This window comes from Vanacampus margaritifer, chromosome 9 (assembly GCF_051991255.1).
Source record: "Vanacampus margaritifer isolate UIUO_Vmar chromosome 9, RoL_Vmar_1.0, whole genome shotgun sequence".
NCBI lineage: Eukaryota > Metazoa > Chordata > Actinopteri > Syngnathiformes > Syngnathidae > Vanacampus > Vanacampus margaritifer.
The window spans coordinates 12,144,741-12,161,355 of NC_135440.1; the positions used below are offsets into that span (position 1 = coordinate 12,144,741).

Sequence of the window (16,615 nt, forward strand, 5' to 3'; positions counted from 1 at the left end):
AAAAAAAATGCAAACAATTGATCATGGCTTGTTGATGTTTTATTTAGGTGGGCCTGCTGGGCATCCAGATGATATGGACAAGGGATTCTGAGGATGCTCTCACTAATGCCAGATATGATCGTCGTATTATGGCTAAAACCAATCAAATATTTTTAGATCTGCTCAATACTCTGATCGATATGACCACAAGAGACCTGAGTGCTATTGAGCGGACCAAATATGAGACTCTCATCACGATCCATGTACACCAGAGGGACATATTTGATGACCTCGTAAGTATGCGTATGAGCAATTAAACAAAAAAATGCTATTTCTGCAATGCCATACTGAAGAGATGCCTGAACAGTATAGAAACAATTCCTTTTGTTAAATCTCTCAACAGGCAAGGCTTGAGCTGTCAGATTACAATTACAGTATCTGAAAAGAGTACAATAAAAAAAAACATATTCAGTCTTTTTTTTCCTTTTTTTTTTTTAGATGTTATGAAAGGCTGTTTTTTGGGCACAATAATTGCCTTGCTTGTCACCAAGGAGAACAAAAGACACATTTATTTGATGTACTGTGTTTGATTTCCCTTTATTATTTAATTTGACCCATGTTTTCAAAAATATTGTTTGTCTATATCTTACCTGAATTCAGTTCAGCTTTTCTCTCTTTCTTTTCCTTCCTGACTCAACATCATCCTTGTCAATGCTGCCAATTCAATACATAAATTAATTTCAGTAATAGGTCCTTGACTTGCATCTTCCCCACCATTTCTTTCTTATCTACATACCACTGTCTTTTGTTTTTCACCTTTCACCTTGGTAACCTCCATGTTTTCATTCTCTTCTTACCTTCCACCCACCATCTCGTTGTAACATGAATTTCAACTACTATCTCTTCATAAACCCTATCCTGACCCTTTATTTTTGACTCTCTGTCCTTATTTATCCTCCATCTTCCTTGTTCGCTTTCGTTCCCAAGTGCCGACTGCATGTCAAAAGCCCCGGAGACTTTGAGTGGTTGAAGCAGTGTCGTTTCTACTTTAATGAAGACTCCGACAAAATGATGATCAACATCACAGATGTCGGCTTTGTCTACCAGAATGAATTTTTGGGCTGCACTGAAAGGCTTGTCATTACGCCATTGACTGACAGGTAAGTTCCACACATGACGGTAACTAAAAAACACAGTCAAACTGAACAACAAAACCAACAAACATAGTGTATTTATTCAATTAGTTCATAATCGTGCCATTTAAAAAATTGGATCATTTGTTTGTTGTGTCAATCAATATTTGAGCACATTTGTTCTGGTCTGGACTGAGATTGACTCTGATCAAAAAAACAGGACAGCGTTTGTGTTAACCCCTTTCACACATTGATACAATTCAATATGGGGAGACTTGCACATCCCACTATTGGACTACAGCTAACCAGTCCATCATGCCTTGATGTGAACAATACTTCATTTACACAACAGTCAGTCAATAAGAGTGACAGGGACTAATTTGTTGAGCGCAACACGGCTCACGGACAGACACAGTAATCAAGCTACAAGCGTGGTGTGACATACACACAGCAATGGGAAAGCAATGTGAAGCGACAGGAAGTAAGCTGCCGGCATCTGTCAGTAACACGCTGGCTTCATGCACTCAGATACAAAAACAGCTTTGATTTCTATGACATTTCTCCATGCTTAAATGCTTCATTGTTTTCCTTGCTGCTCTGTCACTCATTTTTTTCCTACTGTATTATGTCATTGTCTGCCCTTCATTATCCCTCAGCCGCCGCCTCGGGTTCAAAAAAGAGAAACAACAGAAATGGACAACAAGAAGGACAGTGATCATTTCAGACAAAAAAAATTATCTTTTCAAATTTGCTCTTAGTTAAAGGCCAGGCTTTCCCCATAGAAACTAAAGTTAGTTCTTTATTGATGGTAACCTCCAACCTCATTCATGGGCATCATCATCATCATATTCAATAAGCATTACAACTTAACATAAAGAGAGAATTAGTCTCTTATTTCAGGAAGCACTATAGAGAAGTTGTGACCTTATGAATGTGTGAATGTAAGTGTCTGTTCTATGTCCACATATAAATGGCGTAGGTGCTACATCACCCTTGCCCAGGCTCTTTATATGAGTATGGGCGGAGCACCTGCAGGCCCTGCAGGAACAGGTAAGAGAAACACCCCAAATATATATTTTTTGATTTTCACAAACTACCTGACATTTAACATTTCAAGAGTTCAGCAGCTAAACTGCTGTATGTGTGATCCACTAAAGCGGGGTGTCCAAGCTTTTTCCTTTGAGGGCCGCATACAGAATAATCAAAGGATGCCGGGCCAACTTTGACATTCTCTGACTTTATTAACCTAATAAAACAATCATTTGTGTACTATAGTTTAGCTCCATATTCTCACTTGATTTCACCAACCTCAAACCTCCGCGCTGCATCCGCATTTGCTGACATCGCGCACCTTGAGAGCCGGCTACCAGTGGACGGGGGCTCACCCGAATAGGTGCTTCTGTTCCCGGTGCACGCCTTCCTTTTAATCTGGAGCTCATAATGTTCCAAGTTCTTCCCACGGCCCCGCTCCAAGTGGCTCGGGATGATCGTTTGTGCATAATTAATTGGCGGGAAGGTCTGGATCCCGCCAGGCGGCCGGTCTCCACTGGCGCTCCAAGCGGCTTAGGAGCCGGGCGGTTGCCGGGGATACGCAGACGTAAAACAACAGTGTTTTCTACTTCCCGATTCTTTTATTTTGTTAAATGTATGTAGACAGCTCGTTAGTAAAAAAAATAAAATTGTATTCTACTTATAATGAGGTGAAGTGTTGTTCATATGCCGTAGGCGCTCTTCTCTGCCTCCTATAGCCTGGGAGAATATTGACCACAGCGGGGAAAAGCCGCGCTGAGTATGATGAAGGCAGCAAAACGTGTGGTCGCAGGCGTACACGCGTCAAGCAAACCCTTCGAAAGTAGAGGGCGCAGATCGTGGTCTTTATGAAATTGAGGGGGACCCGTCCCCTATGCCATCTGCGCCTGTGCACTCCCCTGTATCCCACTAGAATAGATCCGCCCCAGGCGTCAGCCAATCTCCACATTCAGAATCAAAGGAAGAGTAATCGGTAATAAAATGACAATTTTGAAAACCGTGTACTTGAGGATCTTAATATCTGACTTCATTAATTAAATTATAAAGAGAAATATTTATATTTTAGTTGTAAATAGTTTCTCTGCATATTTAGAAAAACAGGCTGTCAAAAGTTATTTTTTAGATATGCTGAGGGCTGCTAGTGAGAAAATGTACGGCGGGCCACAAATGCCCCCCGGGCCGTAGTTTGGACACCACTGCACTAACATTACAATGAAGGCAACAACCCCAACAAATCTATGAATCTCTGTTTAGCTGCAACAACTCATTCTTTTGTTTTAGGTAAAACTGAGACCATTAAGGATATGGGTCGCTGTCTGGGGAAGTATGTGGTGGTCTTCAACTGTTCTGACCAGATGGACTTTAGAGGTCTGGGAAGAATATTCAAGGGTAAATAGAAACACGTATGCTAATGTCAACGGTGCTGACTACAGAAGATAAAGGATTGTGCCATCATCACTTTATTTAAAGCAACTAATCTGTGAGTAGCCTGTGTATGATTCGTAGGTCTTGCTCAGTCCGGCTCATGGGGATGTTTCGACGAATTCAACCGCATTGACCTTCCCGTCCTGTCGGTGGCAGCCCAGCAGATTTCAATACTGCTTACCTGCAAGAAAGAACGACGAAAAAACTTTGTCTTTACTGATGGAGAAAGCGTGGAGATGAATCCAGAATTTGGGATCTTTATAACAATGGTCAGTGTTATATTCATAGATAACCCAGGTTATTTTCTGTATACCCTCATACATGGGAATAATGTCATTTAGAGGTGCAAATTGAGACGCACACACCAATTACAAATTTGTGTGTCGGCAGGCGAGTGTACAACGTATCCTAGGGTGACCATATTTTCATTTCCAAAAAAAGAGGCCACTCAGCCTGAACTCAAGATCCGTTTAATTCTAAATAATAATAAATAACTAATAAATAAATAACACATTCATTCAACTTCTTTTTGTGTATCGGGTAAAATAATCTGGTCAATTTTCCGTTGCATTTTCCTTTTCTATCGCATCAGTTTAACAAGTTGTTCGTTACCGCTCTTGTTTTTTTCCCCTCCAGAAACAAAACACATTGTGCATTCGAACCAATCAGAGCGGATTGAGGGAGGGAATAAACTAATGACAAATTGTGTATGACTCCTGCAACAGTCACATTAATCACAATATTTCCATAATTGCCTCTTTGCACATAGCAAAGTAATATGTTGTGTTTGGTGACCTCTAGTCTCGAGTTATCATCTGAGTATGAGCCTCATAAAGATGTATTTATTTATTTTTATTCCAAAAGCAACGCCAACATTACACCATGAACACTGTTGTGTTCCAATGTGCCCATTGTCATCCAACCATGGAATTTTTCATAGCGATGTTGAACTTACTCTTGATTACGTGCCAGAACCTGCATTCTTGGACACCACATTACATGAGAACATTATTTCAAACATTCAGACTACAAAAATTCGCAAGATATATTGATAACATTTGCTTCTATTAAAACTCATTTGCTCCCAAAAATGTATAAATACGTTCTACTGTATTTTACATGTTTTAAGTGTCCCAAAGACGTATGTATAAGTTTATTTTATTTTATTTTTTTAATGCTAGAGCATACAGAAGGCTTTGATGCAGCCTCTGAACTGCAGAGAACGGGTGAAGCAATGGTAGTAATTACAAAAACGGCCAGCAGGTAGCAGCAGAGTATAAGAGCTCAACCAGGGCCATGTTGCAGCAAAGCTCATCTACCCACAGTTTTAAACAGATTTGTGAATAATGATGAAACTTAGCTATATTCTAATGCTAATTGCTGCAAAACGGAAACATATAGAAATATACTTTTTTTTCCTGATGAAAGAAGAGACTCAAATCTTTCTTTTGGTAGGTTCCATGTTTTTATAGCAATAGAACACAATATTCTGTGGGCCTTGCAAAATCAGTCAAAATCCAGTAAAACAGCTGGGAAAATGACTGGGAGTGAATGAGTTAAGGTAAGATGGGGAAAAGTTGTCCATATTTTTAAGAAGGCTTGCATTCAGGTTTGTGAGTTTTCCTGTGCTGCTTCGTGGATCTGAAGCAGAAAGCATTGTCACTAAGATGTAAACTTTTGCGGCAAAGTAAATAAATAGAGAAGACATAGTTGCTGTCCCTAAATTGCCTTGGCGATAACGAACCTTCTGATGGTTGTGCTGGGCTCTGTTGATCCCTCATTATTGTTTATACACATCTTGCTGCGTCAGCTTCCCGCACCGGTACACACCACACTTGCCAGTTCCCCTCTCCCCTCAACAAAAGAGTAACATGCTACAACTAAATCATAATAGAGCATGTTTGGATTGACAGATATCACATAGTGTAAGGGATGTGGGATTATCAATCGTTAATCGAAAATGCTCTTCACAGCCACACTTTTGCTCCTTGGAAACCTTTGGAAACTTTGAACATTTCCAACAACATTAAACTGTGCCACACTGGCTTGATCTGACTTACTTATGATGGATGAGAAACTGTCTCAGGTAATAGAAATGCTGGTGCCTACCATTTAAGGAATGTCTGTAAATTCATGATTATGCAATCAACTCGATTCATCTCTCTTTCATTGGTTAACCTGTAAATGCTATGGAGGATGAGGTTAATTAACTAAGGTGGCAAATTGCTGCTGCATATCTAAAGATGTTCCTGGATATCCCATTGAAATCTTTATCCGAACATGTTTTATAGAGGCTGAAAAACAAAAAAATACTGTTTTTATGAATGTGTTTTTTTTAATTGACCTGGACAATATCTTCTACTGAAATTACCATACTTTTCAGCTGCTGTCGTGGGTGAGTTGCATCAGGAAGGGCATCCGGTGTAAAAACTGCGGCAAACATTTTATGCGAGTTACTTGCTACTGCAACCCCTGAATGACATAGACTAAGGCAAAAGTCAAACCAAACTACAATTACCATACTCTTAGTTAAATCACAGATTATTGTTCTTCTTGGCACACCAATTATCTATAAAAAAAGATAATTTATTATTTCCTATCCTGTGTATGCTCACTTGCATTTGCGTGTATGCTTGTTTCTGTGTGTGTGCTCATGTGTACAGAATAGTTCATTAAATGTTGGTTTGGTGGCAAGCGCATTCTGTGGTGATTCCATATGGATTTAGTTGGCTGAACTCATGACATTTTGTATTTAAATGCACAGGTGGCAAATCCAGGTCCAGAAAGTAAAACCCTGCCACAGTTTTGCTTTAGCCCCAGGTGCTCGCTAGCAAGCTCCCTAGCTTCCTGGATGTTCGGTTACCTGCTAGGGAGCTAGCTAGCTAGCACAAGGAGCTAAAGCCAAACTGTGGCAGAGTTTTACTTTCTGGACCTGGATTTGTCACCTCTGCCATTATTACCTTTCTATATATTGTATATACTGTATACCTAAAGCAGATTTTGGCCAGATCGACCTAATTATAGATACGCTTACTTTTAGATATATGTTTATTTAATTCAAACTCACTCATATCAGCCTCTACCACCTTCATGTCTGTATCATACTTGTCTTACCTGACCACTCAGAACCCGGGTTATGCAGGGCGACAAGAACTCCCAGAGAACCTAAAGATCAACTTTCGCTCTGTAGCCATGATGGTTCCCGATCGTCAAATTATCATCAGAGTGAAGTTAGCCAGCTGTGGCTTCATAGACAATATGGAGCTGGCTCGCAAATTCTTCACACTCTACAAGCTATGTGAAGAGCAGCTCTCCAAACAGGTAAGCCAAGGCCAAGACTGAATTTTCCCGCAGTTATTTGTTGTTTGATTGGTTAATTATCTTAGATTTAATTACATCAGTCAGAGCTATTAATCACATTGATTGCATTAATATCTGTGAATAATCGAGATAATAACAAATAGAGCATCAGGCATGCCTTCCTCTGCGGGAGCCTGGCAGCGCGATCACCTCACCACTGAATCTAATTTTAGTACTGTTATTTTGTATGAAATGAGGCACTAAGGAAAAAACAATTGTCAAGAGTAAAAAAGACAGACTGTAGTGATTAAGAAATAGCTGACTTGACAAATTGTTTGACTAAACCATCCAGGTTCACTATGATTTTGGCTTGCGGAACATCCTCTCTGTGTTACGAACTCTGGGAGCAGCCAAACGAGCCAATCCCAGCGACACTGAGTCTACCATCGTCATGCGGGTCCTAAGGGACATGAATCTCTCAAAGCTGGTCAGTCTGAATGATTCATTCAAATAAATAAATGATTATTGTTCAAATAAATCTACATGTGAATATATTTGATAGATCGACGAAGATGAGCCACTCTTCCTGAGCTTGATTGAGGACCTCTTCCCAGGCATTCAGCTTGATAAAGCAGGCTATCCTGAACTCGAGGCAGCCATAGACAAACAGGTAGAATATGTTTTCTGCATGGTGATGGTAATGCTATCATCCGGAGCTGCTTTACTGCTTCAGGACCTGGATGACTTGCTGTGTCGACCATCAGTTCACGACCTTAAGCTGAAGCGCACTTGGGCTTGGCACAAAGGCAATGATGCAAAACATAACAGCAAGTCAACTTCTTGAACTTCTTAAACAAAACCAAATGAAGGTTTTGGAGTGGTTGTAGTCAAAAGTCTGGACTTGGAATTGAGTGAAATGCTGTGGCATGACCTTGAAAAGGCAGCGGACAACCTTCAAATATCTCCACAGAGATGTGAAAGACTGATTGGCAATTATAGAAAACTCTTGAGTTCAGTTGTTGCTGCTGAGAGTGGCCCAACCACTTCATTACTTTTTACACACAGGGCCAGGTAGATTTCCCCCCTTAGTAAATCCAAATCACCCATGTAAAAATGGCATTCAATGTATACTTTGATTCTCTTTGATAATACTTTTGTTTAATGATCTTAAACAACAAAATGGTGAAAAAGAGAGAGAGAGAAACTCAGCTTTCTTTTACTACATTTGACAAAATTAATAACACAAGTGTTATCTTTGTCTCTGAGCTAAATTTTACTCTGATTGTACACTTAAGGTGAAAATGTCAAAATCTTCAAAATGAGCATAAGCACAATGAAATTAATGCTGGAATCATCTTCAGGATGCTAGAATACACTAAATACAGCAAAAAAATTTGAGTCTACAACGTTTAATTTAGGTGTGAGAGCCAAAATGAACTTTTTATTGCTTTAAATGCGTTTTCAGCCTGATTGTGCACTTTAGGTGAAAATGTCAAAATCTTCAAAATGAGCATAAGCACAATGAAATTAATGCTGGAATCATCTTCAGGATGCTAGAATACACTAAATACAGAATTTTTTTGGAGTCTACAACGTTTAGTTTAGGTGTGAGAGCCCAAATGAACTTTTTATTGCTTTAAATGCGTTTTCAGCCTGATTGTGCACTTTAGGTGAAAATGTCAAAATCTTCTAAATGAGCATAAGCACAATGAAATTAATGCTGGAATCATCTTCAGGATGCTAGAATACACTAAATACAGCAAAAATCAATAACAGTAAAAACTGGATTTTCCCCATCTAATAAACATTGCCAGAATCTACCTCATTCTTTCCCCAGAAAACACAGAAGTATTAATGCACACTTTTGTCTCCAGCCATATTTGATTATTGGAGCCCTCCTTATTCGGGTATTCATTAAAAAATAGTAATAATGTAACCTACAGATACTGAACAATTTAACAACCCTTCTGCTTAGGACCAAAGAGAGAAAGAGCACATTACACCCATTTTCCATGCCTTACATTGGCTCCTTGTATGTATCAAGACCAGCTTTAATGTTCTTTCATTCATTTATATAACCCTTCATGGTCTTGGCCCCTCTTATCTGGCTGGTCTTGTTTCACCATATCCACCTTCACAGACCCTCGGGTGTTTCCGTATCCTTCTAGTAATAATACCCAGAGTGAGATGGAAGACCCATGGCAAGGTGTGGGGTGGATGGGAGGGATTTTACTGGACATCATGTGACCTATAGCAGTGTTCAATGCAGATTGTTTACAGGTTTTTCATCAGACAGAGATGCACCCACTGTTTTTAAGTTTTTTGTTGCACATGCAAAGACCGCTGTTTCAAGAAATCTTCCTCCTCAGGTTGAAGATGCAGGTCTGATCTGTCACCCACCCTGGAAACTGAAAGTCATCCAGTTATTTGAAACTCAGAGGGTCCGACATGGTATGATGGCTCTGGGGCCCAGTGGGGCAGGAAAGACAACTTGTATCCATACACTGATGAGAGCGATGACAGGTGGGACCATAACACAGTGTCAGATTTGCTTACACATTTGAAAACAAATGAAGAGCTGTTTTTGAAAAAACAAACAAAAATATAACATACTGTAAATCAATTTTGAAAAATCTGCGAGGGAAAACATTTACCCAGACCTGCAAATTTTACACATCTTGTTTCTGAAAAGATGTCTTCATGTTTCTATGTAATACATGTCCTACTAGAGTGTGGTCAACCTCACAGAGAGATGCGCATGAACCCCAAAGCCATTACCGCACCTCAAATGTTTGGTCGACTTGATGTGGCTACAAATGACTGGACTGACGGCATCTTCTCAACACTCTGGAGGAAAACTCTTAAGGCAAAGAAAGGTCAGTTATTGTATACATTTATGCGTGATAAAGCTGTTCTTAAAAATGGTTATCTCCTTAACAAACTGTTATTTTATATTATCTTTATATTATTAGCACAATTAATATTAGCATCCATTATCTTTCGCTTATCTGGGTTCGGGTCGCGGGGGCAGCAGCTTTAGAAGGGAAGCCCAGACTTGCCTCTCCCCAGCCACTTCATCCAGCTCCTCCAGTGCAATCCCAAGGAGTTCCTAGGCCAACCGGATTTCTCCAGCGTGTCTTGGGGCATCCCCGGGGCCTCGTGCAAGTGGGACGTGCCCGGAAAACCTCACCAGGGAAGCGTCCAAAGAGTCAACCTAACCAGATGCCCAAGCCACCTCATCTGGCTCCTTTCAATGCAGAGGAGTAGCAGCTTGACTCTTGAGTTCCTCCCGGTTGGTGGAGCTTCTCACCCTATCTCTAAGGGAGATCCCCAAACACCCTGTGGAGTGAACTAATTTTGGCTGCTTGTATCCTGGATCTTGTTAATTTAGTCGTAACCCACAACTTATGACCGGCAAATCTTCACTTTCCGGCTCAACTCCCACTTGACTGATACGGAGTCCGCATCACTGCAGACCCTGCACCGATCTGCTTGTCGATCTCCCGCTCCGTGCTTCCCTTGCTCGTGAACAAGACCACAAGATACTTGAACTCCTCCACTTGGGGCAGAAGCTCATCCCTGACCTGGTGAGGGCACTCAACCCTTTTCCGACTGATTCTAACCCCAACCGTTTCACACTCGGCTTTGAACTGCTGCAATGAGAGTTGGAAATCAGAGCTCGATGAAGCCCGTTCCACACTATCACGCCCTTCCAGGTCTCACTTTCATTGCCCATGTGAGTATTGAAGTTCTCCAGCAAAAAAAAATAAAAAATGGAGTCAACTGCAGGAGTGGTCTCCAGCATCCTCTCCATGGACTACTAAAAGGGTGACAAAGTACAAAATGACCCCTTAAAAGTAATCCCATTGTTGCCTAAAGCACTTTTCCAGCCTTCTCTGCTACACCTTTGTGTACTCTTGGAAGGATTCTGTCATGTCTGGGTAGAACTGGCTTTGGTTGAGGGTCCCGATTGGTCCTGAGTGGATGCCTGCCCTTCCGCAGGCTGACCAATCCGGGCCCTCAGCCACTTGTGCCTGGCCCCAGGTGTGACTAATCCCCTAATTTGTGTGGGTGCATTTAATTCCCGGGTGGTGATCAGTCCCTTGTGGGTTCATTGGCGATTGTCACGGTCACCCCCGGAGTTTGTGCTGTCGTTTTGATTTTGAGTTTTACAATAAAAATGACAGAACGAACTCCGGGGGTGACCGTGACAAGCGGCAATGATCCCACAAGGGACTGATCACCACCCGGGAATTAAATGCACCCACACAAATTAGGGGATTAGTCACACCTGGGGCCAGGCACAAGTGGCTGAGGGCCCGGATTGGTCAGCCTGCGGAAGGGCAGGCATCCACTCAGGACCAATCGGGACCCTCAACCAAAGCCAGCTCTACCCAGACATGACAGATTCTTGTGGGATTCTGCAGCCCAAATATCTTGAGGTTGCCCACTAAGTGTGGATCCCTTTGATGACCAGTTGAGTCTGGAAAAATCACACAGACACAGGTCCGGGTGAGTAGGGATATTATTTCAGCATCCAATGTTCTTCTCGCTTTTCGTTTGAAGTAGCCATGAGTTGCTCTGCCACAATTTTGGTCTCTTATCGCCCACTAATGAAGTCAATGCTGCAACTGTTGGTTAATCATCTGAAGTGAAAAAAAGTTCGTATCAAATCCCATCTTTGTCTTTGACACCAGTTCTGAAACTTTTCTGACTTCATTCTATGTGAAGATAAGCAGCTCATGTTTGTTTTCAATGGAGTGCATGGACTCAGAACTGCATCTTCTCTGCTTAGTAGCATGAAGGAATTGAAGAAACATAAAAGGGAGTCCCTGGAGAGCTCAGAACCGATTCCTCATTGGGGTCCTTGCAGATAAAATGCCGTCTTTTTTTTCTTGGGAATCTGTGTGAAAAGCAGTAATGTTCTATGCCACAGAAAAGTTTAATTGCCCAGGGACGTCCTTGCACTCGTAGCTCATCACACTAGAGTTTGTTTTATCTTCCTATATTCCTTGGGAGTTCATTAAAGATGCATACTGGTGTGAATTTACAGTATATGTGTTTGCTTTCATGCAAGCACTTTTTATGTGCTGCTTGCAGTTCACCTCACAAGAAGATGCGTGTGGGTCATTCGGGCATGTTATAAAAGCCGCTGCAGCTACTGATTTTTTTATTGCAAACTTGTTTGAGAATTGTACTCCCTTTATTTCAATGCACTAAATGTTTCCGTCGCTGCTTATTCATTTTATTGTTATCTCAAGCTATCAAATTAAAATGTTCAAATTTTCAGGAGAACACATATGGATCGTCCTCGATGGACCGGTTGATGCCATCTGGATAGAGAATCTTAACTCAGTTTTGGATGACAACAGAACTCTTACCTTGGCAAACGGAGACCGTATACCCATGGCACCCAACTGTAAGGTGGTTTTCGAACCGCATAACATCGACAATGCCTCTCCGGCCACTGTATCGCGCAACGGCATGGTGTTCATGAGCTCCTCTGTGCTCAGCTGGAGTCCTATATTGGAGGTAAAGAAAAATGACCATTGTGTTGATGATGGTATGAAATGGAATGAAATTTAAATTCTCGATAACATTTACACATTGTCAGATCTCGCTTACCTTGCCGACTCTCCGTTCAATGGGTTAAAGCTCCCCGTTATCTCCACCCACTGTAACACGATTGAGGAGTTGACGGGAACTCTCCAAGCCGGCTGCGCGAAGGATTCGTTTAGGTTCTCACCGCGCCGGTTTTAGAGCGTCAGCCCGGTCTTACTTCAGATAAAACCCTTATTGAGTAATAGGGACGTAACCCTATCTAAATGTCACAATACGATATTATCACGATATGAACCTCGCAATACGATAATTATCACGATATTGTGGTGGTGTTTGGCAATATTAAAAAAAAACTCATAATACTATATACTTTATATCAACCTCTAAGTTTTCGCTATATCCATGCCACTATGCCGGTATGGTCGCCGCCCTCCGCCATCTTGAATCTGTAAACAATGCACTCATGTTGCTATTGGCTCAGCAGCATAAAGTATCATTGTCTATGTAGTTCATAATGCTGTGCTTGGCTGAAGCAGGTGAAAAGTAACGTTTCTTGATGGAAATGTGGTGTTTTAAATATCATAGCATGACGACGACAATATTGTGGCAATTTTCTTATTATTTATTTATATAGTGTATAGTTATTGAGTAACCAATTCAAAACAAGGATAAAATCTGAACACACTCTTCTTACAGCGGCTCCTTCTCTAAATGATCGGTTGCACTTGTTAAGACCTAAATAAGTTAGCTGGTTTTGTTAAAACCGCTCGGGCTTGTTTCGTAATCTAAATTAAGATGAAGTAACTTTATAGGTTCAGGGAATAGCAGTTACCGATGGTAAGGTATAGTTGTTTGTTCGCTAAAAGACCTAAGTAGTTGTTAGAAGTATGACTGAGATACATCTTAAAGTTAAAAAGGAGTAAAATGAGATACATCTTAAAGTTAAAAAAAAAGGTAAAGAAAACTACAAAAGCGGAATGCCTTGTTGCTTTTACTGCTTACTTAATTTGCATAAAAGTAATAATAGTCATACTGATGCTTAAGTGTATCTAATACTACACTAATACACAAAATAATTGTAATAATCATGCTTCAATTAAATCCAAGAAATAAGTAAAAAAAAAAAACGTATTGTTTGAAAAAAAATATCCTGTCTTTAAAAGTTTATACGTTGTAGAGTTGAATCTATCAAAAAGAAACCCTAAGAAAAGCATCAACATGTACATACAATTCTTAATTGAAAGTGTTACTTTTGTATAGCTAGCTCAATTCTCAAGGGCTGGGATCCTCTTAAATAAGTCGAAATACTTTGATCTAGTTCAATTAAAGTCTAGTTAAAGTGTGCGTTACATGATAACATCTTTCTTGTAAAATATAGCAGCAGAATGTCTATCAAAAACTAACATTCCTACTTGTGTCCAGGGGTGGTTAAAAAAACGCTGCCCCCAGGAGGTGGAGGTTCTGAGGGGGCTCTTCTCTTCCTCCTTCACCAAACTGTACCGATTCTGTGTACAGTCACTTGAGTTCAAAATAGACCTGCTTGAGGCTTTTGTCATCATGCAGTGCATCAACATGCTGCAGGGACTCATACCATCGAAGGTGGGTTTGCTTTTAGCAAGGGACAGGCTCTTATTATGCATGTGTTCGTTTATACATTAAAAAAAAGAAGTCATTTTTAAGTTGTTAACCCTGGAGAACCCAAGAACCCTTTTCTTCTTTGGAAAATGATGAATTATACATTAAATGACTGCTATAAGTTCACTGAACACCAAAATATATGTTTTTTCAATTTTAACCTTTTTTTTTAACTAGCTCAGAGTTGCTAATTTATCAAAATATATATATAAAAAATGCTCCTAGGCATTCTGCAACATGATATGAAATAGATTAACGAAAAAAACTCAATTTTACCATCTGATGGTTTGCTGAGAAGATGGTTTTGTTTGGATTGATTTCCAGCTCAACAAAACAGCATGTTGCCAGCCATCTTGTCACCACCACTCTGGCTCATGTAAGTGCAATATTCATCCACTAGATGGCCCCATGCAGGGGTCAGAAGTGGCACTCTGGACTTTTGAAGTTAAATTTGTAAAAAAAAAAAAAAAGACCCCCCCCCCCCCCCCCGAAAAAAAAGGTCTTTGTTATTTGAGTAGCAGAATTTATAAGGGCCAAATTTGACCCCGTGGGTTCTCTAGGGTAATGCTACGGGGCTAATATGTTAGAAGTAAAGCCGGACTAATTTGCATTAAGGTCAAACAGAAATCGCCTAGTTTGTATAAGCACGATCTGTACTGTCTGCTACCTGAGCGGTCATATAAGGGCTGCATGCAGTCTAAATTTGACCACCAAATTGACAGTCTAGGGTCGCCATGGCAATCAGAAATGCTATTCCCCTTATTATCAGCCAACGTACCAATCGAGAACATTTACTATTTTAATATGCAACCGATGCACATTGTTGCTTTGATGATGGTAATTGCCCACCCCGTAATAATTTACTCATGATAAGTGTTACCTCACAGGAACAGTGTGCCGACTTATCTCAAGAGCACTTGGAGCGCCTGTATGCATTTGCCGTGATGTGGAGCGCAGGAGCCGTCCTTGAACTAGATAACCGGAAGAAAATGGAGATATGGCTACGAGGAAATGACAGTATTCATCTAAACTTGCCTGACATCCCTCCTGACAGCGAGGACACCATGTTCGACTACCATGTGACAACTGACGGTAGGCGTGAGCGTAGCAGTAGAAAGAGGCTGTCACTTGTGGTTGAGGAAAAAAAGTCCATCAATGCATTACCCATTAATAATTGCAAATATCTAGATAATGTAGGCTTTTATAAAATGCCTTATTTGCCTTATTACTGGTCATCTGGTCCAAATTCATAAATGCACAACCACTACCCTCCCGTAGAATGTCTTATTTTTTCTTGTGTAGTTAAAATGACTCTTGGTTCCAGCGAAAATATACTCGAGTACTCGGTATAATTTTCTGTTGAGTATTCAAATACTAAAATACTCGATAGCTGCAGCCCTACAACAACCATTCATACTGACATAATTCACAACTTTCAACAATTTAGAGTATTCCAGACATGCATGCTTTTGGAATGTGGGAGTACCTGGAAAAAAACCCACATAATTATCAGTATCAGTGTGGGGCAGTACCCTTAAAAATATACCCCCACCCAACAGCCGTGTGGTAATGTAATGTATGTCCATTCATTTTGTTTTAGGTCAGTGGGTCCACTGGCACACACGAGTGGAGGAATATGTGTATCCATCAGAAATAACCCCGGAATACAGCTCCATCTTGGTTCCCAATGTGGACAATGTTCGAACTGACTTCCTGATACAGAACATCGCCAAGCAGGGCAAGGTGATGTTCAAAACCCATAAATAATTCCATATTCTTTATGTCATTTTTGTTATTTCACTCAGAAGTATATTTGTGAGGTTAGATGTCACTTATTGGTTGAAAAGGCCGCTTTCTGTTTTCTTTTACCCTTAAAGTTAGCTAGAGTTAGAGTACACTACATTAACAAACAAACAAAAAAACATGGACCACCTTTATTATTTGAATTTGAATCTAAATTTTGGAAGGAACCATGACACTTTTGACCAAATGAAGGGGCAACTCATCATGAAATTTTGACTCATGTTTCAAATTTGCGTTAATGCATTTGTGAAGGAGCATATTCAGTATACATCACTCTACACATCTCCATTTAATCCGACTCTCTAGTCTACACCTATTTTTGAGCTTTGTTTCTTGCCTGTTGAAATAGAGCCATCTCATACACAGTTTCAATCGATAACATCACAGCATGACTCGTTGCTGGTACGCTTAAAATGCAAATTGAAATAGCGCAGTCTTAAAAGCCCATTAAATTTGCCACAACATGCAATTCATTACAAGTCCTCTTTGTGTGAGCATGCATGCATGAGTTTGGTCTCATTAATAATGCATTCGCCACATGTGTAGGACCACGATCTAACTGACAAGGTAAAATCTTGTGGTGAACAAGTGAAAATAAAATGTACTAGTTACCTTTAGTTAATAACGAAATTCAAATATCATAATATTAAAGTAATGTATTTAAAGCAATGTAACTTGGTTACTTTTAATTACTTTTGGATTTCTCTAATACTAAATGTGTTAATGAAGAAATAAATGAAATAACATTA

The 16,615-nt window shown here is 40.3% G+C and overlaps 1 protein-coding gene across 2 annotated transcripts in view; it reads left to right on the top strand.

Moving 5' to 3' along the window:
* dnah5 (dynein, axonemal, heavy chain 5) overlaps window positions 1-16,615 on the top strand; it is a 97,477-nt gene that overhangs the window by 30,157 nt on the left and 50,705 nt on the right. For both annotated transcript variants that reach the window (XM_077574836.1, XM_077574837.1), the window contains 14 exons: window positions 48-272; window positions 967-1,139; window positions 2,092-2,162; window positions 3,423-3,530; window positions 3,648-3,835; window positions 6,693-6,887; window positions 7,219-7,353; window positions 7,429-7,536; window positions 9,236-9,389; window positions 9,596-9,742; window positions 12,157-12,398; window positions 13,851-14,027; window positions 14,951-15,155; window positions 15,664-15,806. In XM_077574836.1, the coding sequence (XP_077430962.1) occupies window positions 48-272; window positions 967-1,139; window positions 2,092-2,162; window positions 3,423-3,530; window positions 3,648-3,835; window positions 6,693-6,887; window positions 7,219-7,353; window positions 7,429-7,536; window positions 9,236-9,389; window positions 9,596-9,742; window positions 12,157-12,398; window positions 13,851-14,027; window positions 14,951-15,155; window positions 15,664-15,806 (2,271 nt within the window). The remainder of the gene's footprint in view (window positions 1-47; window positions 273-966; window positions 1,140-2,091; window positions 2,163-3,422; window positions 3,531-3,647; window positions 3,836-6,692; window positions 6,888-7,218; window positions 7,354-7,428; window positions 7,537-9,235; window positions 9,390-9,595; window positions 9,743-12,156; window positions 12,399-13,850; window positions 14,028-14,950; window positions 15,156-15,663; window positions 15,807-16,615) is intronic.